The sequence below is a fragment of the Brachyhypopomus gauderio genome, chromosome 16 (assembly GCF_052324685.1).
Source record: "Brachyhypopomus gauderio isolate BG-103 chromosome 16, BGAUD_0.2, whole genome shotgun sequence".
Classification (NCBI taxonomy): domain Eukaryota; kingdom Metazoa; phylum Chordata; class Actinopteri; order Gymnotiformes; family Hypopomidae; genus Brachyhypopomus; species Brachyhypopomus gauderio.
Window position 1 is genome coordinate 15304642 of NC_135226.1, and position 23207 is coordinate 15327848.

Consider the following 23207-nt stretch of genomic DNA (forward strand, 5'->3'; position numbering starts at 1 on the left):
GCCGACGTCTCCTCCCTCCGGGGGGTCATTCAGACTGGAGCCGGCCAATCGGCTTTGGTTTGACCCTAACGTGTGGACCCCAGGTGTGAGACGTCCATGTCTGATTGGCTGTTGTGCGTGTCCCGTCAGGTGTGGGTGGGCACGGTCGGTGCGGGACCCCAAGGTCGGCGGCTCTGTGCCACGTTCCAACACGCCGAGACCTTTGCCTTCCAGGACGAGGTGGGCGCTCTGCTCCTCCAGGTGTGCCAGGCGGTGAGCCGAGGGGTCCTCTGCTTCCTGCCCTCCTACAAGGTACGGTCCCCTACACCCCGCCCACTCTGGAGGCGTGGCTTCAGCCCTCATTTTTCTCCCGGATAGTTAAAACATCAGTGTCTGACATGGAACACGGTACAAATGAGTGAGAGTTGAACCTGCAGCTCTGGAGTGTCACCACTGGGGGGCGCTGGAGACCACAGTTCAAGGCCCACGTAGCGTTCAAGCCATTTGTCGTGCATACACACAGCAGCCTTAAAGTGACACCTGAAGGGCTCCTTATAAAATTCAGTTTTGAATATCCGATAGGCGGTGGCTTTGTCTGCCTCTCAGGCACTAAGAGCCAACTCTGGTGTATAATGGATATTGGACAAAGCTCAGAGTGTGGGTCAGCGTTTTTTCTTCCCTGTATCACCTTTCAGCTAACGAGCTGCCCGCTAGGCTCCCATTGATAAATACTTTGTTCTCCTTTGTTTGTTATGCCGCTACCATGAATAATTGATTCTCATTCAAGCAGCCTGTCAAGAAGAATCCTCTAAAGGAACAAGTAACTTTCTCAGATGTCTGTGTGTGTGTGTGTGTGATCGCTGCGTAGGTCCGTATTAAAACGGATTCTTATATAGTTACTTATTCCAGCAAAAAAAGGCATAGTCTGTTTTGTAATATGTTTTATGTCGAATTCTTCATTCGTGTCCTGGTTTAGTGGTATTTTATCATTATTGATGGTTATGCTTGAATTCTCGGGGGATTAATATTTAATCTGTAAAATGAGCATACTAGGGATTATATTGAGCTTGTGGGTCTGGGGATGTTCTGGAGCCGGTGAGTCCCGTCCGAGGTTGACTCCTGTAGCTCAGCTCAGAGTCTCTCGTGCCGAGCGGGTCACGGCATCCTCTGTCTCCAGACGCCTCTTCTGCAAGATCTCTATCGCTTGTTATGGGCTGCATCCCACACACACACACACTCACTCTCTATCCCTAGAGCTGTGGTTTGTAGCAGTCCTGACATGACAACCCTCCTCTTAGTTAGAGCCCATTAAACTGGGTCCTCATCGTCTGAACCGACCATGGGAGAAATAAACTGGAAACAACCGGGGGGGCCGAGGCCCATTTATTAAATGTTGGTGCGCAAAGGTGAAAAGATCTCGGGGAAACGCAAGATGCTTTTAAAGCAGATTAAGATAAGGGCCATTAAAGGGGGGGGGGGGTGTCGCCATGCTGTCTGTGTGAAGATGCGTCTGTGCTGGCGCCTCGTGCTGCAGGGCTGGCGGGCGGAGGGTGGAGGGAGGGTGGTGTCGGACGACTGCATCCGCCACGCTCTCTTGTCCCATCAAAGTCAAAGTGCACCGCGGGGCGACTGGGCTAAGAGCTTGTGAGACCTCCCGGCTCCTCTGCCTTCTGCCCAGGCACACTCAGCCGTAAGTGGTCCGTCCGCTCGGAGGGGGGGGGGGGGGGAGTTTGGAGGGGGTGGTGTTCTCGTTTAACGGCTACGACAGTTGGACCACTCCAGCCACACTCCAGCCATGCTGGCTTTTTAAATTTGTTACCCCCTGTTTTGGTGAAGAGATCATTTTTGAAATTTTCACACGAATTTCCCCATGAATATGGTGGCTGGACTCTTGACCAAAGCTTTTGTTTAAGATATACATATTGAGCTGGATATCATTTGCCTCTCTTTGCCTAATGTGTATTTAAGTAACTGACAGGGGCGGTCGGTCAGCTGGCGGTGAAATAAGCCAGAATCATCCTTTGCTCCTGTACCTTCAGCCCACTTGAGCTGTAAATGAACTGTAAACCGTGACAGTGAGATCCATTAGCAGCTAGCAGTGCTGAATGGCTCCACTCTAGACTGTTTACCACACGGAGTCCTACACAATCTCCAAATGCTTTCTCCTAAGAAACAGGGAGGCGGCCGACGCCTCCCGCTTCTGTCCCGGCGACGAGACTCTCGGTTTCGCGTGTTTTTCCCAGTGTAAATATTTTGTCCGTGCTGTGGCAGTCGATGTATCCCGCCTCCCCACGCCCGCTTGGCGTTAGCGAGGCAGGCGTTTCCTCGACCAGATAGAACCGGAATAGTCCCGGGGCTGATCTCGTGCTTTATCTGCTGCCCTTAGCCCCCGTGACTGTCGGCCTCGTGCTAATGGCCTGCTCTGTGTTGGCGCCCGGGGGTGAGTGGAGGGGGGGGGGGGGGGGGGGGGGTTGGGTTGGTGTTGGGGGCAGCGGAGGCGCTCGCCAGCAGGTGGCAGGGGCGCCTGTCTGCTTCAGCCTTGACGCGATCGTCGCTGCGATGTTTGACAACTGAATTATTTACAGCTGCTACACGTTCTCTTGCGCCACCATCACGGCCCCCCCCGCATGTTTCATTGATGACGCCGGCAGCCCGAGCGGCGTCCACCGTTTAATGGGTGTTTGGGAGCAGGGGAGAAACGGGGGGAGAGCATGCGGCCAAATAACACAGAAGTGGCAGAGATGGAAGAGGAAGAGAGATAGAGAGGTGCTCGGAGGGAGTGTGGTGGATGATAGGAGAGAGGGAGAGAGAGAGGGGGAGGGAGGGAGAGAGGGAAGGGGGAGAGAAAGAGGGAGGAGGAGAGAGAAAAGTGGAGGGGTATAGAGAGAGTGAGGGGGAGGGTGGGAGACAGTGGGGAAAGAGAGAGAGAAAGAGACCAAAACAGAGAGCAAACAAGCTCTGATTGCCCCGGTGTTATCACATCTCCTTGGGCAGCTGGCTCTGGTTTTCCCACTCGAATGTGTCTGTCCCACACCGCATGCATCGCACCCAGACATGATTTACTCGTTATTGGGACTTGACTGTCTTTTGATTGCATCGATATATTCAAAGTCATTAATCCATAACTTTGGAACAAGGAACAACCAGGAACAGAGACTCAGAGACCCTGAGGGTCGAGACGTGTTCTTGACAGGGTCCACAGCCAGAAGACTTGAATCATCATCAGAGCAGTGGCACTCTTGCGTTCTTTTCTGCGTGGAGAGCGTGCCCCGTCTGATGGCCCTGTGTGGATTTGACCCGGGCGAAGAGTCACCCCTGCCACGTCTACGCACCTGAACGTCAGCCAAGTGTGTAGATTGACATTTTCGCTCTGCTGCGTGGAGGTCTGGGCCCTGTGGAAACTGCTGCTCTTGTCACATAATGCCCCCCCCCCCCCCCCCCCCCCCCCCAAGAACCACATACACACACAGTACACACTCGGACACACAACGGAGACCACTCTGAGAGTGTGGAAATGTACCTTTTTCTTTCAGTATAATTGCTCTCTTTATGTACTTATTATGTTTTTGGCAAGGCGGTTGTTTTGTTTTTGTGGTTTTAAACTCTGCATCTCGCTCTACTCATGCCAGGAGCTGGGAGTAGCCTTAAGTGTCCAGCTGTTCCCCAGAAGTTTGGAGGAGTGAGATGGACGGGTCCTCAGACAGACGCGCCCAGTGTGATCTCCCCACTCGGTTGTGATCTCCCCACTCGGTTGTGATCTCCCCACTCGGTTGTGATCTCTCCCCCCGGGTGTGATCTCTCCCCTCGGGTGTGATCTCGCCCCTCGGGTGTGATCTCTCCCCCCGGGTGTGATCTGTGATCTCTCCCCCCGGGTGTGATCTCTCCCCCCGGGTGTGATCTCGCCCCCCGGGTGTGATCTCTCCCCCCGGGTGTGATCTCGCCCCTCGGGTGTGATCTCGCCCCTCGGGTGTGATCTCTCCCCCCGGGTGTGATCTCGCCCCCCGGGTGTGATCTCTCCCCTGGGGTGTGATCTGTGATCTCTCCCCTGGGGTGTGATCTGTGATCTCGCCCCCCGGGTGTGATCTGTGATCTCGCCCCCCGGGTGTGATCTGTGATCTCGCCCCCCGGGTGTGATCTCGCCCCCCGGGTGTGATCTCTCCCCCCGGGTGTGATCTGTGATCTCTCCCCCCGGGTGTGATCTCTCCCCCCGGGTGTGATCTGTGATCTCTCCCCCCGGGTGTGATCTCTCCCCCCGGGTGTGATCTCGCCCCTCGGGTGTGATCTGTGATCTCGCCCCTCGGGTGTGATCTGTGATCTCTCCCCCCGGGTGTGATCTGTGATCTCTCCCCTCGGGTGTGATCTCTCCCCTCGGGTGTGATCTCTCCCCTCGGGTGTGATCTCTCCCCCCGGGTGTGATCTGTCCCCTCGGTTGTGATCTGTGATCTCTCCCCTCGGGTGTAATCTCATCCCAGTGTGATCTCCCCTCATGGATGCATGGCTGACCCACAGCCCCTCAGGACGCGGAAAATGTGTGCGTAATGAAATGCAGCATTGAGGCAGACACAATGTTTACTCACGGTGTCTGTGGTACAGGCATTAGGACCATTACCCCACCAGCCATAGAGCTTCAGCTCTGGAACCATCTTGTATTTCGCCCGGGTTTATAAGGCCTTACAAATTACAGCTGTGGGAACGTAAACAACGAGCATCCACAAGGGGCCTTTGTGCTGGCGTGTGTCCCCGTCTTTTACGCCGCCGTGTTTTATGATCGGGTTTCACTGGGGTTATTATCAGGTTACGGTTCATCATGTGCAGAAATGAATAACATTACCCCTAAAGGGAATTCGGGTGTTTAGTACAGTGGCCTGACTCATCAGTTGTCAGAAGAACACTTGAATGTGCTTCACACACAGAGAAACGTCTGAACACCAACTGAATATCCAAAAATAACTGGGAAAAAAATGCAGGTGTCTTCATACCTGTGATGTATTTTGTTGAACCATTGAAATTGTTCAAAGCCACTTTTGTTTTGATGTATTGTGGCATAAATGTATGGATGGTTCATCACACCTCACAGTATATAATATATTGTTTTCACCAGAAGCTACTGTTGCATGCTACCACATTCCATCTATTTTGTTGAAAGTGAGCTTCAAAACATCTTCAAAACATCACCAGTATCACCAGTATGATCAGTTCAGTGGCAATACACAGGCTTCATATGCTGGATAAATCAGTGTGTCCACAGTCACCCATTGTCTCTTGGACTCATGTTTCCTCCCACTAAAGCAGCAGCGAACACGGGTGAAACTTGATGCCAGTATTTTTATTTTTTTTTGTTTTTTTTTTTATTGAGTACCACATTCAGAGGTTCTGTGTAGCATTTTTGTGTTGAGTGTTGTGTTGTCATAAAAGCCCAGTTTCTTGGGAAAAGGACTGGGCATTGATACCGGAGTCCTGCAGGGCGTCGGTACCGGGAGTCCTGCAGGGCGTCGGTACCGGGAGTCCTGCAGGGCGTCGGTACCGGGAGTCCTGCAGGGCGTCGGTACCGGGAGTCCTGCTACTGTCCTCTCTCGCTCTCCCAGGACCTTTGGCCAAGCTCTACGGCCGTCACGTCTGCGGTGATGGGAGAAGTCTTATGATGGCCACCAGAATAACTTCTGCTTGACCCTTGCACTGTAATACTACATTTCCAAGTCAGTGAAGTTTCTCCTTGATCGGGCCTGTTTATTCAAGAGGAAAATGCCCATTGCAGAGGCCCCTGTCACTCTCGGTGAGGACGAGGGCTTTGAGATCAATGCTGTTCCCCAGAGAGCCAATGACGTTTTGCACTAACAGCAGCACTAGAGCACTGGTTGTTGTTATTGGCGGCACACAGCCCTCACGTCCTGTGAAGACGTGTTGGGGATTGGGATAGCAATGTAAGACCCCGGATGTCTGACAGTAGTGAAAGGACAGGTCTGGGCTTCTGTTAAAGGCCTCCAGCCTGGACCACGCTAACGGTGTGTTGGTGACGAGTGCTGCGTGATGAGGGTTTTTTTGTCGTGCCTCTGTATCTCCATTCTGTTCTGATTATGATGAAGCTGGATGGTGTATCTGGCCTCTTCATACTATCTGCTGAGACTGTAGCCCATTTGTTCTGCACCATTCTACACACGGCAATGACTCAAAATGCCTCTGGTTTGAGTGCGTGTCTCTTATGTGTTTGTGTGTCAGAGTGTATCGGCCACAGCAGTGTTACTACAGTTTTTATATGCTTCAGTGGCATTGCTGGGTTAATAGTGGGGGGAAAAACTCATCCAACTACAGGTTTGTGGTCGGAAGCCATTTGAGAAGTGTTGGAAGATAGTTTAACAGTTGGGTGTTTTCTCCAGCTGTGCATTTACCAGATGTTTCTAATTAATACTAGAATTATTATATTATTAATTAGTTACAATTGTTAAGTATTATTGCTTTCAGTAAAGTTGGTACAGAATGTGTCTAAGTGTGTCATGTCCTCATATTTTGTCAGTGTTCCATTGCTTCTTTCCGAGGGAAAAGATTAGCGTTACCCCCAACGACAGCACGGCGGGAGCTGCGTCCTGATCGAGTGTTTACCGTGTGTGCTGTGTGTAGATGCTGGATAAGCTGAGGGAGCGTTGGACCAACACGGGCCTGTGGGAGAAGATGGAGGCGCGGAAGGTGGTGATAACGGAGCCGCGCGGAGGGGCCAAGAGCGACTTCGACGAGCTCCTGCAAACTTATTACGAGGCCATCCGACAGAGCGGGTCCAGAGGTCAGGGGTCGCGACCCCTCCACCCCCCCACAGTTATTCTCTCTGTAAAATCTGTAAGGTTTTCCTGGAGGCAGTGGGGGTGGTCGTTAAACGGTGTACCTCTGCTCAGATGGAGCGCTGCTGATGGCCGTGTGCAGAGGGAAAGTGAGCGAAGGCCTGGACTTCACCGACGATAACGCCAGAGCCGTGGTGACGGTCGGCATCCCCTTTCCCAACATCAAAGACCTCCAGGTGGTCCCTCACTCCGCCGTGTGCACATGGGCGTTTGGTGAAAGTACGGGGGAAAGTTTTCCTTCTTTAAGGTCAAACTGTACCTTTAAATGTCACGAGTGTCATTTACTTATTTTATCTGTTGTTTTTAGCCTGTTAGTCTTTAGTTGCTTCCATCGTTTTTATTAGTTAAACATCAGTGTAATCTTTCAGTAGTTTTATTTGCAGCAGGTTTTAATGCAGATCTCTGCGGAATGGGTAACTTCGAGCTCTCGAGCCCCTGGGTGTCGGTCTACGGTGCTCTCGTGCCCTTTGAAGCAGGAAGCGTGAGTGGGTTTATAGGCCATGGGTGAGAGGGACGAGGAGATACATTCAAAACCCACCAATGAAACGCTGTGTGCTGCGCTGTTGGGCGTGACCCTTACGCCGACCCCTCCCCCTGCATTGCTGGCAAAGCACGTCCGAGTTCTCGCGGACGCGTCGTGACATACCGGGTATTGCCTTCTCATGGCGTCTTCGTTTGACCTCACGTTGAGGTCTTTTTACCATATTTTTGCCTTACTTATTCAAGCTTTTATACGACTTCTTTTTATTAGCACGTCAAGACTAGTACAAAAAATGTCAAGGGAGTCTTTGTGTGCTACCTCCACACAGTAATGTAAATGCAGGTGTAGGTCATTAGATATCGAGATATTCTGATCTGATAATGCTTGTGGTGGTCTGATGGAGAGCTGCTACTCTGAGCCTCTGGCCTGACCCTGTGCTCAGGGCCTGCTGGTCAGGGCCAGCAACGAGGTGACAGTCATGTGACTTTGGTGATACGGGACTGACACGGAGCCCTAAGGGATTACTGGGGTCTAGGAGATGACCCCTGACCCCATTAGTGTGGGGGAGGTGCAGCGAGGACTCTGACACTAATGACTGTCAGAGAACACTGACTCCTGTGCCAGAAGCCACTCTCTCTCTTACACACACACACACACACACACACACACACACACTGTCGCAGGTGCAGCAGATGCCGCTACTGTAAGGACTTAAGTGGCCGCACGCACTCACTCTATCGTGTACAGACGAACACTCCCCCCATTGAAGAGGGCCCATACACCAACACTCTTTATCTTGCTTTCAAAGCTGCACTAACACGTACACACGCATTTTCAGAGTGGCTTTTGTGCTAGGGCTTCTATTATACGGACAAATGCATCGCCAAGCCTTTGGACTGCCTTTAAAACAACATGGCCGTCACTTTAATTTCTGTGTTGTGTGCTGGGGCAAGATCAAAGGTGAAGTCTTAGCTGTCTGGAGTGCGGGACACATCATGGGCCCGTGTAATGGATGTAAATATTTTTGGTAGCGCATAAGTTGAAAGAGCACGTTTTGTGAAACAGGCGTGTTATAAAGGCCGTAAGGGGGCCATTTTGGCTCCTGCCTCGTCTAGACGCGTATTCTCTTACGATGTTCGAAAAATACTTGGAAGTTGGTGATGCTGCTGATGTCCGTGTATGTTTTACCTTCATAGATGTATTTGGGAACGTTTAACAACTTTCTACCACGACCTCATCTCCATTTTTCATATAATTTTTCATATTCTATTTATTAGTTGTTATTATTAGAATTACGTATTGTTAGTTATTAGAATTTAGATATACCTAGTAAAATCAAACATCCAGCGGCTGAATTATTAATATAGTTATTAATAATTAAATAGTTTGGTCTTGAACATATTTTATTCAGATTTCACTAATGGTTCATAATTGTTCGTACGGGACTATTTTGAATTGAAGTGATGAGCCGCGTCTTGCGGTGTTATGTTGACATGGCCGTCCGGTGTGTTATGAACGTCACGGCGATCGTCTGCTCGCACACGGTGCACCCACATTTTCGCCGACACAAGATGTCCAAGATCTGCGAAGTTGCGTGTGCACGCGTCTGGTCGAGCGCAAAGCCCCTCAGTCAGACGTCTGTTTATAAGGACGAACAGATGGGTAGGGGAATCGATGCGAACGCGAGAGTCGTGCGTCCCCGTGACATTTCACCAGTCCCCTCTGGCGTGTGCTCCGTTTGCACGTGTCGGAGTTTTGGCTTTTTCACATATGCAGCCTGTCACTTCGGATCGAGTGTTGGTACGGTGCAGGGAGGGTACCGGCCTGGTGCTGAAACTGACCCTGATTGGATTTAGATGACACGTGCAGCCTCAGGTTAGCAGCCTATTGCTTTGATAGTGAGATCTCCATGGAGACGCATTTAACGGGAGGATCTTAGTCTGAGCATCATCACATCTCGTGTGTGTGTGTGTGTGTGTGTGTGTGTGTGTGTGTGTGTGTGTGTGTGTGTGTGTGAATGTGAGAGGGACATGTCTTTGCGGCTGATGTGCGTTGGTCGTAGTCTTGCGCAGGTCTGTCTCTGAGCACACACTCCTGAACACACGTGTGGCTGTCATGAGCAGTTAGGGGCTCCTGCCTGTCCCGTCCGGCAGGAACTGAACTTTTCACTTGTCAGCTCAGAAAGGTTAACGGCGAGAAGATGGCAGCGGCCCGGCTGATGAATGACTGACACTGCCGTGGCATTCTTATGGCATGGCTCATGTCCAACACACACACACACACACACACACACACACACACACACCCAGACACCAAAGCCAGATGGACAAGCATTTAGGAAACGTCCTTTGGCCCTGGTTATCCTCTCCAGGGCAGTCTCGCTCCCTCCAGTAATAAATGTTGCCCCTGTCTGACAGTGTTGGGGCTGGTTTGTACCAGGGTAGCAGGAACACACTACCCTGTACCCTGTAAACTAGGGTACTTCCACAGTAGCAACTGTACCTGTGAGGAATTTAGAATAAAGAAAAATACTTCCTTTGGGTTGCAGGTTGAATTGAAGATGAAATACAACGACCAATATTCCAAACCCAGGGGCCTCCTTCCTGGAGGGCGCTGGTATGAGATCCAGGCCTATCGCGCCCTGAACCAGGCCTTGGGGAGGTCGGTTACAGATACTTTGAACTTTTGAAGATGGTTATTGGGTGTCGTTCTTTGTAATGGTGTGTGTGAAGATAAAGATATGTCTTCATGAGCTCTATCACGGGTTGTCTAATCTTCGTCCTCATAGGTGTATTCGTCATAGAAATGACTGGGGGGCACTTATTTTGGTGGACGATCGTTTTAGGGCCAACCCCAACAAGTACATCACGGGTGAGTGAATGCCACAGGCACGTTATATCACCCAACCGCAGTTACGCGTGTGCAGCACTAGATGGCGATAGTGGTCTTTTACTGGCCCGTGAAGCATTGGGCTGTGGTGAGGTGCCAGCTAATGTGTACACAAGTCCTCTTTTACATGTAATGGTAGTCGGAAATGTCCAATACATGAAAATGTGAACAGAGTTTACATTCAGCGGTCAGAACGAGCTGACCAACACCTACCGCATGAAAGCCTACACAGATGCACCGTAATGTGGCAGGATGGTTATGGAGGTCGGGTGGAGTAGGGTGATGGTGCTCTGACACTCTCCCTGCACTCTCAGGCCTGTCGAAGTGGGTGCGTCAGCTGGTGGTGCATCACGAAAACTTCGCCAGCGCCATTCAGTCCCTGGGGTCCTTCTCCCAGAAGCAACTGGGGGAGGCGGAGCACCATGTGGAGAGCTTCTATGGGGGGGCGGGCCCCAGCGTCTCGGAGGCGGGCCCCAGCGTCTCTGAGGCGGGCCCCAGCGTCTCGGAGGCGGGCCCCAGCGTCTCGGAGGCGGGCCCCAGCGTCTCGGAGGCGGGCCCCAGCGTCTCGGAGGCGGGCCCCAGCGTCTCTGGGGCGGGCCCCTCCACGCGGTCGTCCCCTCCTGACCCACCTGCGCCGCCCCAGTGCCCGAATTCTCTGGGTCGGGCTGCCGTCCCCTCTGTCCATGGCCCTTCTGGAGCAGGTGCGTGGTTTCAGTCCAAGATGCTATTGTTTGTTCATCAGAATTTCATCTCAAAAGTAAACGAAATGAACCACTAGCAGCAAATCAGAAGTAGAATACACAGAAAGAGTGTGCAGGAGTGTGCAGGAGGGTGGAGGGTAGTGACAGTATGTGCTGTGTGGGAGTGAGGCCACCAGATGCAACAGGATGAGGAATTAAGCATTGAATTAACAGATGGGCTTTAAGAGTTTTAAAAGCTGTGAAAAACTGGGTGAAATACTGGATGTTTTGAGTGAGTGAGTTCCTGAGATTAGGGATTGTAACACAAAAAGTCACTGACTGAATGACTAAAATGTATATATAACAGACCATGATTTTACAACTTTTGGCTATTTGGTTTAGAGTTGGTTTTTTTTTTCTTTCTTTGAGATCATGGATTATTGGAGAATGGAGAAGTACACCTTGTGTTGAGCACTTCAACTGCATATTTTCTGACTTTTCTGTATTTCTTCACCTTATTTGATGAGATAATTACTCTGTCTTGTTCTTGCGTAGGTGACCAGGCGCTTCCCCCTCAGCCATGCGCAACACCAGGCGAGAGTAAAGACGCTCGTCTCTTATCCGCAGTGCGACCCGTCTTCAGCCTGCTCACCTCCACGCCCGTCAGCGCCCGATACAGAGCGCCCATCTTCCAGCCCAGGGGCTCCAGCGAGAGTGCTGACAAGAGTGTGGACGTGACGGCCATTAGCCACCGCTCTCTTCCTGCCCTTGACCAGGCCGCCACGGATCAGGCCGGAGGTGTTGCTGAGAACGGACAGAGTGCCGTAGCCCCCGCCCCCACCCCCGCCCCTCCTCCACCGGCCCTGTCCCCTGTAAGCGGCGCAGCAGAGCCGGGGGACACGCACGAGGAGGAGGACCAGAGTGTCTTTTACACCCCTGAGTTGTTTGAAGGAGAGGAAGACGAAGAGGACGAAGAGGCAGCCGTATCGAGGGAGGAGCCACCGCCGCCCCTCCCTCCTCCCCCCAACGAGGCGGCCGACCCGCCTTCGGAGGACCCGACTGGGTCTGCGCACAGCCCGGGGAGAACTGCCTCCGCTGACCGTAGAGGAGGCGATGGGGTTCCTCACAGAGACTGGGAGTTATCTCTGAGGGAGGCGGAGCAGGCAGGTAGTACAGGCGGGGAGGCGTGGCCAGCAGAGAGACGGCCCAGCGGCAGGTCACACAGACTCTCCAGGTCTAGACAAAAAGCACCAGGCATCACAGCAGCCGCAGGTAAATGTGTGGAACCTGCTATTCTCAGGCCAGCCAGCCACATGTCATAACCATCCACCATTTAAAAGTTTGTAACAAATAGTAAATAGTAAATAAAGGGCTTAAGAAATAAATTTTGATAAACCAACATGTCTGTTTGCTGTGGGATGAGTATTAATTGCAAACCATGTAGAACAGAACGATTCTGACCAACATTTTTTGACGTTCCTTTAGACTTGTGGACGCACGTTTTGACATATTGCTCTTATTCCTTTTGAAAATCGTCTGAAGATGTGTGTTGGGTACATCTACCATTCCTGGCTCTGTGAGGCTTTGGTGGGGTTAATAGTAATGAGCGTGTCTGTAGCAGCACCGGGCCGAACTCCATCAGCTCAGATTGGACATTTTCACGCTGGTGTTAGGCTGGCGGGGGAAGTAAACAACCACAGGAAGTTCCCACAATGCACCTCTTTCCTGCGGGGCCACTGCATTGGCGTGAAACTGCTCATCGCTCATCTGTCTTCCTTCTGCTTCGTCTTCCTGCCATTGCTTTTGAGTGTGTGTGTGTGTGTGTGTGTGTGTGTGTGTGTGTGTGTGTGTGTGTGTGTGTGTGTGTGTGTGTGTGTGTGTGTGTGTGTGTGTGTGTGTGTGTGTGTGTGTGTGTGTGTGTGGCCAGCGATTCATTTTTTTTTTCTTGTTTTAGGATGTTTTGGGTTTGAATCCAGATGTGTTGATATACCGATGTGTGGACAAAGCTGAACTTTGTTTTATGCAAAGTTGATTAAGGAAGGACCTTGTGTCTTAAGTCCTGGTCTAATGACTTTTATTAGGAGGGATGAGGGTCATTTGAGCCACATTATAATTATTTTAATGGGCTTTTTTCTCTAGCGGTGTAGTGTAATTTTGTCTAGCAAACTCTTCGACCCAGACGGAACGGCGGAGAGGGGAGGGGCTAATTAACCGCCATTAGCCTGACGAGATGCGTCTCGTTAGAGGGGTTGATGCAGTGACACCACACAGGAACGGGGGAGGAGGACTTTCAGCTAGAGCACATCGCTCTTCGTCCAACTCACGCCCAGCGTCTGGTCTGGCCCATTAGCAAGAAGTCCGACCGCGGACGCTTCAGTAGACGAGTTTGAGAATTTCTGCCGCCCAGGACATTCTAGCAAACTGTCTGCAGCCCTGTGAGACTAAATGGCTGGACCCTCCCTCGCCCACCCATACGTCTAATATATGTCATTGCAGTACTTCTGTAGCTCCTGGTCGCTGCAGAGTTAAAGGGACAGAAGAGGGATTAGTGTTGATGGCTGTGGTGTGCAGAGATGCTTCCACTCATTTTCAGCTTGCCTAATGCGATGAGAATCATTTCCCCTTTGACGTGAGGCTCCTTAGGCCTTTGTGCCCGCGTTTTGTGCTCGCATTTTATGCCCGCGTTTTGTGCTCGCATTTTATGCCCGCGTTTTATGCCCGCATTATGCCTGTGTTCCATGTCTTGGATTGACAGGTGCAAAGGGAAGCAAGCAAGTGAAGATGTGTAGGCAGAGAGGGCGGGCCAGGCCAGACATGGCCCAGGACGCTGGGGTTCTGGTCCTGGCCGCGGGGCCCTCCGGCTCTCCACGCAGGTCCAACACACGTAGGTCTGAGGTCGTCACTCCAGAGCTGAGTAGAGAGAGCCTGAAGGGACGTGATGTACGCACCAGGAGGCGCTGTTCTCCTGAACAGAGAGGGCGAGAGAGTGAACGCCCAGGTTCTCAGCAGGCAGGTAGGACAGGGCAGTCCATTTGAGTCAGAGTAGTCAGTTTTACTGCAGTTACGTCTTCTCAGTGTAGTTAGCTACTAAAGCGTTTCTTTAGAAGTGTGCATGTAGGCCATTGCTGTTACTACAGACTGCATTCCATCTCATTGTAGCACTTTCCCAAAAAAAAGACTTTAAAGCTAAATTATAAACCTCATTGCTGTAATAACAGATTATATTGTCCTGATCTTGGCTTTTATGTGGTCAAAGGTACAGAAATCAGAGTTCAGAGGTCATGTTCACGGAATAGCAGGCAGGCTAGGAAGGTTAAAAGGGGCACTCAAACCAAGGTAAGCCCTCCGTGACGGCGGTATGCAGACGGACGATCGCTCTGACCCAAGTAGACGAGTGTTTTACTTTATCTTGCCAGACGTCCAGTTCCTCCCCTTGTATGAGAGGACTTCACTGTGGCTCTTGCCAGGCTGTGCTTCTTCCCTTCGCACAAGGTCAGTTTACCATAGACGTCTGTATCTGTGACTCTCCCAGTGCACCTGCTGCTTAGTCCAGTCCTTGTGGGCCACTGGCCAGTCCGCAGTTTTGCTCTCTCTCAACCAGTGCAGCTGCACCAGGTACTCGGTCTTTGAGTGCTCGTCACGCTAGGAGATGAGGACAGATAAAAAAATAAAACCAAAAACAGCACTGGATTGGGGAAAACGCGGATGTACTGTACACGTCTGTGCTGTCCTGCTCTCCCTGTGACGCAGGTATGGTTCAGGGTGCTGCGTGTGAGCGAGCGGAGACGTCCTGGCTGGCGCGGGACTCTGAGCAGTCGCCCGGGCCTCCGCATTGTCCGTGTAGCCCACTACGAGCCACACGGAGCAGCGGCAGAACTCTGCTACGGGTCCGGAAAGGCTCCGCGCTGCAGGCCTTACGCCGGTCCCTGTGTGCCTACACACCCGACGGGCAGACAGGTGGGCCCCGTTGGCATGACGCATGGTTGCACACACGTGGAGTGGCTAGACGGCCAGACTGGGTTCCCCCCCCCCCCCCCCCACGGGACCCTGCAGACAGCTGCAACGACGTCTGGCACACGTTCCACTGTCCTTCTATACACGTCGAGAAGAAAACATTTTGTGGAATGTTTCCAGTATCTGAAAGGTTTTCTGGACACATTTCAATGTTTCCTAATGATTAATGAGAAATGTAAATGTTAAAAGAAAACACAGGAAATCAGAATTCAGGCCTTTGGTTTTGTTCAGTACTAGTACTGCAGGGCGGGTAGCGTAGCAGGCGTACCTGCGCAGGTAGAGGTTCACCTTTGCTTTTGTTTAAACCGCTATGTCCTCTTTTCATGCTTTATATGAATGCTCGGTGTGAGATCTTCATTACTGTCAGCAGAAGAAAGGTCTGTACTGACACGCTCTCCAGAGGATTACAGTGTTTGCCTCCCTTTACTGGGCTGTCACTGTCCGCCGCATGAGAGGACGCGCTGCTGCTTTGATGCATCTGCTGTTTGCTCTTCAGCTATGTCGAGTGAAATGAGACCTAAACGCTCCCCTGTTCTCTTTTTCCCCCCTGTGTTTACTCACTGTGTGCTCACACACACACACACACACACACACACACACACACACACAAAGGCGTATGCTCATACAATGCCATTTGGAACAAGACGGCGTGTTCAGTGTCCCAGCTGCTCCTCTGTCAAAGCTGCGTGGCCCACAACCCTCGTCACGCTGGCATCATGGCGGTAGACGTCCACCACCCAAAGGACCCTGCTTCAGACGAGGTGGGCTGCTTACCGACACCCACAGGAAACCCGTGTCACATCCGTCACATTGTGTAGTCAAAATAAGGCATAGCCGTGAAGCTTCGACTTCTACAAATTCTGGAAAAGTTTAAAACCTTTATTATATCTATTATATTTATCTGGGTTGTTTTCTGTGCGTGTGTGCAATCGGTGTATACATGGCTTTTCTGTAGACCTGACTGAGTTCACCATGTTGGTGCTCTACAAAGCTTTGCGTGGTGGTTTCTGGTGTGTGTTACCAGCAGTTGTGTGCATGGCACTTGTCCACATCCCCTTCACCACCCAGGCAGCATTGCAGTGTGGTGCCAGCCTGAGCGCTACCTTCCAAGCCCCGCCCCACCCCACCCTGCCACGCCCCCACATCACACAGCCCCGCCCCACAGTCTCCGGACCCACCCGGGCCCAGCGTGGGACCGGCACACTTCCTCCAAGTGCCGTCTCCTTCAGCACCGCTGCCATCACTGCACTGTGCTAATTGCGATCCGTCTATTGTGTTTGATGGATTCATCTGCCGTTGAGCACTCTTAATTCACCCTAATCCCTCCAGTGTGAGAGTCATGCTGAGGCTTCACCGGGCCCCTGACCTACGACACACGACAGAGCCCGACGGTGCCCAGACAGCCAGGCCGTTTTTATTCGTAATACGCCTGGGTGTGTCTGGCTAATAGCTGCTCAATATGCGGAACCAACAGGAAGCTCTGTAGATGACTCGTAGTCGTTTTCTCCAGGGTTTTTTTTTATGTGCTTTAGTGCTTAGGACATGAATGTTTGACGCGCTGCCGCACCAATAAAAACGTTTATTCGTAATGCTGTAATTACGCTAGATCAGTTCCACTCACGACGCAAAAAATCAACACGGACCACTGAATGCCACGGAGAATGTTTCACAGCAAACGAAAACACGTCAGCTGGTCCTTTTGTCTAAGTTGATGAAAATGATCTTCGAGTTACAAGTTCAGATGTAGTTCAGATGTAGTTTCCATGATCAAAGCCATTAGGGTTAGTTGTGTGTTTCACTCAATCACCCCCTCCCCAAACACCTCCCTCCACTCAAATAATGGCTACCAAGAGGGACACTGTGTCCTTGTGGCCAGCAGCGTCCGTGGTCTGGGCTCACACCACAGGGAGGCTGTCCTAGCATTGTTGGAGACAGCAGGGGTTGTTGTGACACGCTGGTCTGGTTTGTCCTAGGGTGGACTAGCTATGGGAGGGGCTGAAGACGTGCCCCCCCGCCCCCCCAAAAGGTGGCTGAATGGCTGTTGCTGTGGTGACAGTGGACTCTGCGGTCTCACCAAATCTGTTACAAAACTGGGTGGGTGTCGGGGCAGTTGTGAAGCTAAGCAGGCAAACTGTCATGGAGTTTTAGACGCTTAATCCGGTATTAACGGACTCAGTCAGACAATAGTGTTAAGATGATGTCAAGATTGGGGGATTTTTTTTTTGCTTGTCATATTTCATTTGGTAACAGGAACGTAGTTAACTACACAGTGAAAAACAAATAACTAATGACATTTCAGTATTGAAAAGGGAGGAAAAAATAACTTTCTCCCTCATTATTTTCACTGTATGGGTTCATACTGTTTCCTTAATCACCAAGTGATTGTTTTATGTATTACACCTAATGGTGAATGAATGTACTGCTGTCATTTGATTAGTTTAAAAAATGTTATAGTTTACAGACTGTTGAACAAATATTTAAGCCTGTGTAGTGAGCAGTTTGTGTAACCGTTTACTCAAAGCCTTTGGTATCTCTTCAATCTTAACTCGCATTTGTTACTTGGACAGCAAAGCATTTTATGCTACCCACATAGGATATTACAAAATTCTTAAGGTTTCAATGTCAAGTAAAAAAAAAATAATTGTCACCCAGACAATCTTATTTGATCATATTTCTGCTGGTTTTGTTTTACCAATGACCGACGGTGGCGTGGATAAAGTCGATGGTGTTTCGTCAGCGTGAGGCGTGAAAGTTGGTTTCTCATGACTCTGTTACCCTCGTGAAAACATCACTGAAGCCTTAATTACATGCAAATGAACGCAGCAAGACACATAACATGAGTGCAGACCATTACAGTATGGCCCACAGTTTTTATTGTATTGCTTTGCAAGCAAATTTGTTTAATGTTCATGAAATGTCCTTTTTTTTTTAGGTTTGTGAGAGAACTTATACCATTGGTTGTGAGGTTATTCATAAGAGATGTACCATCTGAATTTAGTAGATCAATCTGAATTAACATTCAGTCATTCCTTTCTCCAGTGCTTAAATTAGGGGATTGTCTTATACTGGAATAAGCAAAATTTTTATTCCTGTCTTCAGATATTGAATATGTATAGTGTTAATGACATTAGCTATTCATATTTTTTGGCTGTTAGAAGGAAATGCGGTTGTGGTGTATGATCATTAGGACTTTGAGTATTTGCGTCATGTGGTATTGTGACATTTACTTTTTGTGTTTTCTCTCAGTAACAATCGCGCCACACCGAGAGAGAAAAAAAGAAACAAACAAAACACCAGCGATTTAAGAAGTGCTTGCTTTAGCAGGCTGTGCAATTTTAGTTGAAATCACTTCCTGGTATGCATATCTGGCCAAGCGCCAACACCAAGCACAGACAAAAAGGCTTTAAGTGACTGTTTATTCTCCCACTCCCCTCATAGAAGGCGATTAGGCAGAGTGCACATTTAGAGCTCCTTCCCCACGCTACGAGATAAAAGTCCTCCTAAACCTGTCTGTCTGTCCCAGGTGCTCCTGAGTCATGGGAGTGCCGGATGGAGAACTCTCACAGTTCATATCTCCCCGGGTTTGGCTGAGCTGGCTCTGGGTGGCATTACCTGAGCTATGGGCCGGGTGTAGCTGGCCCGTCCCGGAGAGATTAATCGCCAGGCCCCCGTGAGGTAATCACCAGCCTCCGTGAGGTAACACGGCTATCACAGGGATGCCTGAAAGTGTTTTGTGGTCTGCATTGATTGGGTGAACAGTGCGGCCAAGTTGCAGGATACAGATGTATTGGGGCCTTTAGCTGGGTGTTACCCGTTTTTTGTGTTTGTGTTGTTGTTTTTCACTTTCAGATCCAAAAGGCTTCATTTTCATAGTCTCCCTCACATATAGGGGCACTATATAATTTTATTGTTAGCAAAGACACCAAAGAAAGGAATTGGAACTCATTCATATATTCGAGCACTTTGGCTTTAGCGACACCTTTGTTTACCTTGTAAGGCAATCCTTTATATACGGGATTGACACTTTCTAGATTTGGCATCTGCTAAGCTTGCTAAGACTCAAACTGAACTTGTCATTGTCGTGATGTTTGTCGATGACAGGTGCAGCTGTAGCCTCTGAACCTTTCAAACCTCCGAAGCACGCCATATAAGCATGACCTCACTGCTAAAGCATTCTGGGATTTTTCTGTGAAGGGCAAAATAGGACTAAATTTATTAGTTGTGTTGGAGAGAAATTGAAGTAGTGGTATTGGAATACAGCTGTTGCATCCAGACAGGACGTCTCTCGTTCCAGCTTTATGTATTTAAGAGTGTGATAATCTGTAGAGGCATTAGAATTTTTGGCCAGAATTTCCCTTGTTTGTTCGCCAGAGTAGAATAAGCAGTGATGTGCGTGGTTTGGCAAATGCCAGTAGCAACTCCGAAATCTGACTGCTGTCTCTGAGTCTACGTCTGTCCTTGCTGTGGAGCTCGTAGTGAATGGCACCGAGACGGCTACTTTGTGCTGATGTGCTAAGCGCCCTGCTCAAAGCAAACAGCGAAAGAACACGGAACAAATCGACGGAGATTCCATCGGAACGGGCGTGCAACCAATCCATCGTCTGCTCACTAAAGCCAGGCGATCAGCGCAATGATGGATATGGCCTCTGTTTGTAGAAGTTTCTTTCTGGGGAAGAAGAAAAAAGTCTCTCCGGGGCTTATGGGGGCTCTGCTCCTCCCCGTCCCGTGTGAGCATCACAGCTCGCGAATTGGTGAGAGAAACCTGAGTGAAAATTGAAGGCTTTGGGAAGACCGGGAAAGGGAGGCAGGGGGTTGGATGTGTGTGCGTGAGCCGTCGCCTGTGCTATCTGGACCGTAGGTGGTCCCTCCTTGCGTAAATATTAGAAGTGCTGAGATGCAGTGTGTCAAAACACGTAGGGCTTCAAGTGCCACAGCACTGAACAGGGTCCACATGTGAAGTTCTAGTGCCGTTTGTTTAAGCAAATGAGTCCTGCTGACAGACATCTGCCTTAATGTGCAGGCTGAGGCAGTTGAGGCTCAGGATACACACACACACACAACTCTCGCACTCTCTCCCTCTCCAACTCTGAATATTGTTTGCCCTGGTGGGGGTGGGGTGGGGGGGTCCACAAACGCGCAGGCGAACATCCCAGCCTCTCCGGGTGCTGACAGACAGGGTGTGGAGCTGGGTGAGATCTGGGAGTGCGTGCCCACCCCACAGTTCACCCTGAGTCACCCTCCCGTCCTCCCCAGGCTGCCGGCGCCCGTCATGGGTGAAGCTACTGTTTATTTAGCCTCCTTTTGAGCTTTTTCATTCCTTTCTCCTCTAATCCCACGTGATCAGTAACACCCATTTTTGGTGGCTGGGGCTGTCAAATTAAGCAACCTTCTTAACTACGTCTCATAGGTGTCAGGTTGATAAAGCTGTTCGAGGGTTTTGTAGGTGTGGTAAACAGATTTTCTTTTGTTTTACAGGTACCTGTTCAACCTGATTTTTCTTTTTTTTTTTTTTTTTTACTCCATTTGCTGTAGAAATAAAATTTCATAAAACTCTTCTAATAAATGAGCTAGGCGGTCTGGTCTAGTCTGGTCTATTTTTAGAGCTGAAAAAAAACCCCATACAACCTGATCCATCAGGGATCAGTAGCTACGCTCAACATAACCTGCACAGGCTTATGACCCGGATCACATCAGAACACAAAGCGCAGTCTTAACGCCCTAGAGCACCGTCTCACTCTTTTTTTGTCTAGAAGTGTCGATGCCTTAGAAACTGAAAATATTATGAGTTCTTGCTTTCCAAAGCGGATGAAAAGCACTTACGCGGTGAAAGAAGCCGTGATCGAGGCGAGGGGGGCGTGGTGGCGGTGGTGGTGGGTGGGGGTGACTTGTGTACTCTACCAGGCGAGGGATTACCCCTGGGTGATAGAGCGGGGGGGGGGGGGGGGGGGGGGGGGGGGGGGTTTCTGCCCTGGTGCCGCTCCAGACTCCCTCACACATCCGCCGCTCCCTCCCTGCCCCTGCGTGTCAGCGTGCACAATGCCCAACGACAACAATGCCTGCAGGCTCGCCTGACAATGGCCCGCGCGGCTGGCGGGCCCGGAGAACACCTCGAAAGCAAACACGGCCAGCGGTCGGCCACAAAGGCCGGCCGCCTCGGACCCTTTTGTGCGTCCTGCGCACCTCGGCGGCGATACAAAGGCCACACCCTCCCGCGCGGCAGGTGTCTCATTAAAGTGCCGCCTGTGCATTGTGGATCCCCTGTTGCTCCTGTGCCGGTGTGTGTTTGTCTTCTGCTCGTTCGTTTCCAATCACGGCCAGCGCAGCAACACACACACACACACACACACACACACACACACACACACACAGTGCCCGACTCTGTTGATGAGCGTGTTTGTAAGGGATCGGGTCAGCTCATCCCGTCCGGTTTCCTTTGTCCTGAAAGACAATTACGCATCATTCTTGATTCATTATGCCTGGTAATGTGAAATAGTAATTAAAGTGATGGCACGTATGCTGTTTCGTTTGTGCACGCCTTTACAACTGAAGAATGAATAACAACTATTCAGAGATGCTTTTCTTTCTTTTATCCAGCTTCTCTTGGGTGAGAATCATGAGAGACCGCGTTTGTGTCCAGGAGATGTCAGTATTCTCCACAGCAAATGGCTTGTGTCTCTGCATCCTGTGCCTGGTACACTTTTAAATTTCTCTTTCGATATTTCTCTGTCAGTGACACCAGACTCATTACATGAGTTCTGCAGAGCGTGTTAACGTGTGGCTCACGCAGTCACACCACGTCCTCTCCTGTCATGTTCTCCGTCCAACCCTACGATCGAAGAAATGCTTTCTGGGAACCGGAACCCTTGACCATGGCAGCGATCGCTGGGCCACTGTGGCAAACACGTTCTCCTCTTTCTCTCCGACTGGGTGTTTGTCTTAATGCTGCTGGACTGGGTTTCGGAGGGATGACTAATTGCCACAAGAAAAGAGAACATGTTGATAATGGCCAGCGCTGCAGATCCTGGGAGCGCCAGGCAGACGAGCATCTCTGTGGAGGTTTGTTTGCCGGAGCTGCAGCGTGTTGGAGGCGCTAAAGCTGCCAGTAATGACAAGGCAAACAGTATTATTGACAGAGACACAAAAGGGGCTTTAGGGATGTCTCAGCCAGCTGTGAATAGAGCACCTACACCCAACGCCGTGGGAGGTGCCGTCATCGCCGGAGCTGTTAACCCTGACTGGTGTGCACCCCTCCTGTCCACTGGCCCAGCACGCAACGGCGGCGACCCCCTACCGGACCCAGGACGCCCAGCTGACCCAGATCCCCTGTGACTCTGCTAGATGGGTCGGCGCCGTCTGTTAATTGGCTTTCGCTCGTGACCCAGTTTTGACTGTGAGGCCCCCCCCCCCCAACACCCCCAATAACCCTAGTCACGCTCCTCCAGTCCGGCCCAATTACACAGCAGAAAGGAGGCCAGGGGAAGGGGCTCCTCCCCCAGAGCTTCGAGGTGTCACCCCCACCGCCACCACCCTGCCGTTCCTGTCCCCTACTCTGAGCGTTACTGCCCCTGACAGCCCCTCTCATCCCCACCTCTCACTTCATTAAGTCTGCTTGGCAGCTGCCGTCTAGGGGGCACTGTCTACTAATTCATCAACACACTGCGTAACGTGTCTCCGTAGGCACAACAATTGCAGTCAGATGAAAATTGCTGCAACGGCCCATCAAACATTGGTTCAGTGCTGAGTGGTTGCAATTGGAACTGTGGATCTGTTTAGCATAGCTGTTCCATCTCTTATCTGGGCATCGGTAATCAGCACAAACGCGGGCAAGGCTGTCTCTGGTTCTGATTGGTTTTTTTTTTTCTTCTTTCTACATACCTTTCTCTGAAAATTGCTACGTGTAATTAGACGAGCCTCATTCCTGCCTGCTTGCAGGAAAACACGCTTTCGAGTGTTTGGTGGGGGGTGGTGGGGGGGGATTATGAAGACGTCTTGGCTAAAAGCTTCAGTAAGCGAAGGAAGCTAAACACTTTGGACCCTCCAAACCTAATGGAGTCCTTAAAACAACACGGTCTCCGTGGAGACCAAGTAGTCGTTCCACAAGCAACTGGGAACCAACAACGCCCTGTCCACACACACTGATGTGTGAGTGCCATTGACTAGAACTGTGCAATCTTCAGGGGCTCAAATTCTCGTCCTAGCTCGAAACACTGTTTGCTAGGTCAGGAGGAGCTTGGATGTGGTCTAAGTGAAATTCAAATGAACCTGCGCAGGGTATTAACATGTCGCCGTGCTGTTGACATGGTAGCACTTTTACCCACATGTTAAGTCATGCAC

At 50.6% G+C, this 23207-nt stretch overlaps 1 protein-coding gene across 4 annotated transcripts in view; it reads left to right on the forward strand.

Annotated features, from left to right (window-relative positions):
* Positions 1–23207, forward strand: part of brip1 (BRCA1 interacting helicase 1) — a 50998-nt gene that overhangs the window by 10246 nt on the left and 17545 nt on the right. For all 4 annotated transcript variants that reach the window (XM_076976806.1, XM_076976803.1, XM_076976804.1 and 1 more), the window contains exons 14-25: positions 130–291; positions 6595–6754; positions 6864–6985; positions 9839–9951; positions 10079–10161; positions 10494–10880; positions 11415–12131; positions 13615–13872; positions 14116–14195; positions 14276–14351; positions 14610–14816; positions 15486–15634. In XM_076976806.1, the coding sequence (XP_076832921.1) occupies positions 130–291; positions 6595–6754; positions 6864–6985; positions 9839–9951; positions 10079–10161; positions 10494–10880; positions 11415–12131; positions 13615–13872; positions 14116–14195; positions 14276–14351; positions 14610–14816; positions 15486–15634 (2514 nt within the window). The remainder of the gene's footprint in view (positions 1–129; positions 292–6594; positions 6755–6863; positions 6986–9838; positions 9952–10078; positions 10162–10493; positions 10881–11414; positions 12132–13614; positions 13873–14115; positions 14196–14275; positions 14352–14609; positions 14817–15485; positions 15635–23207) is intronic.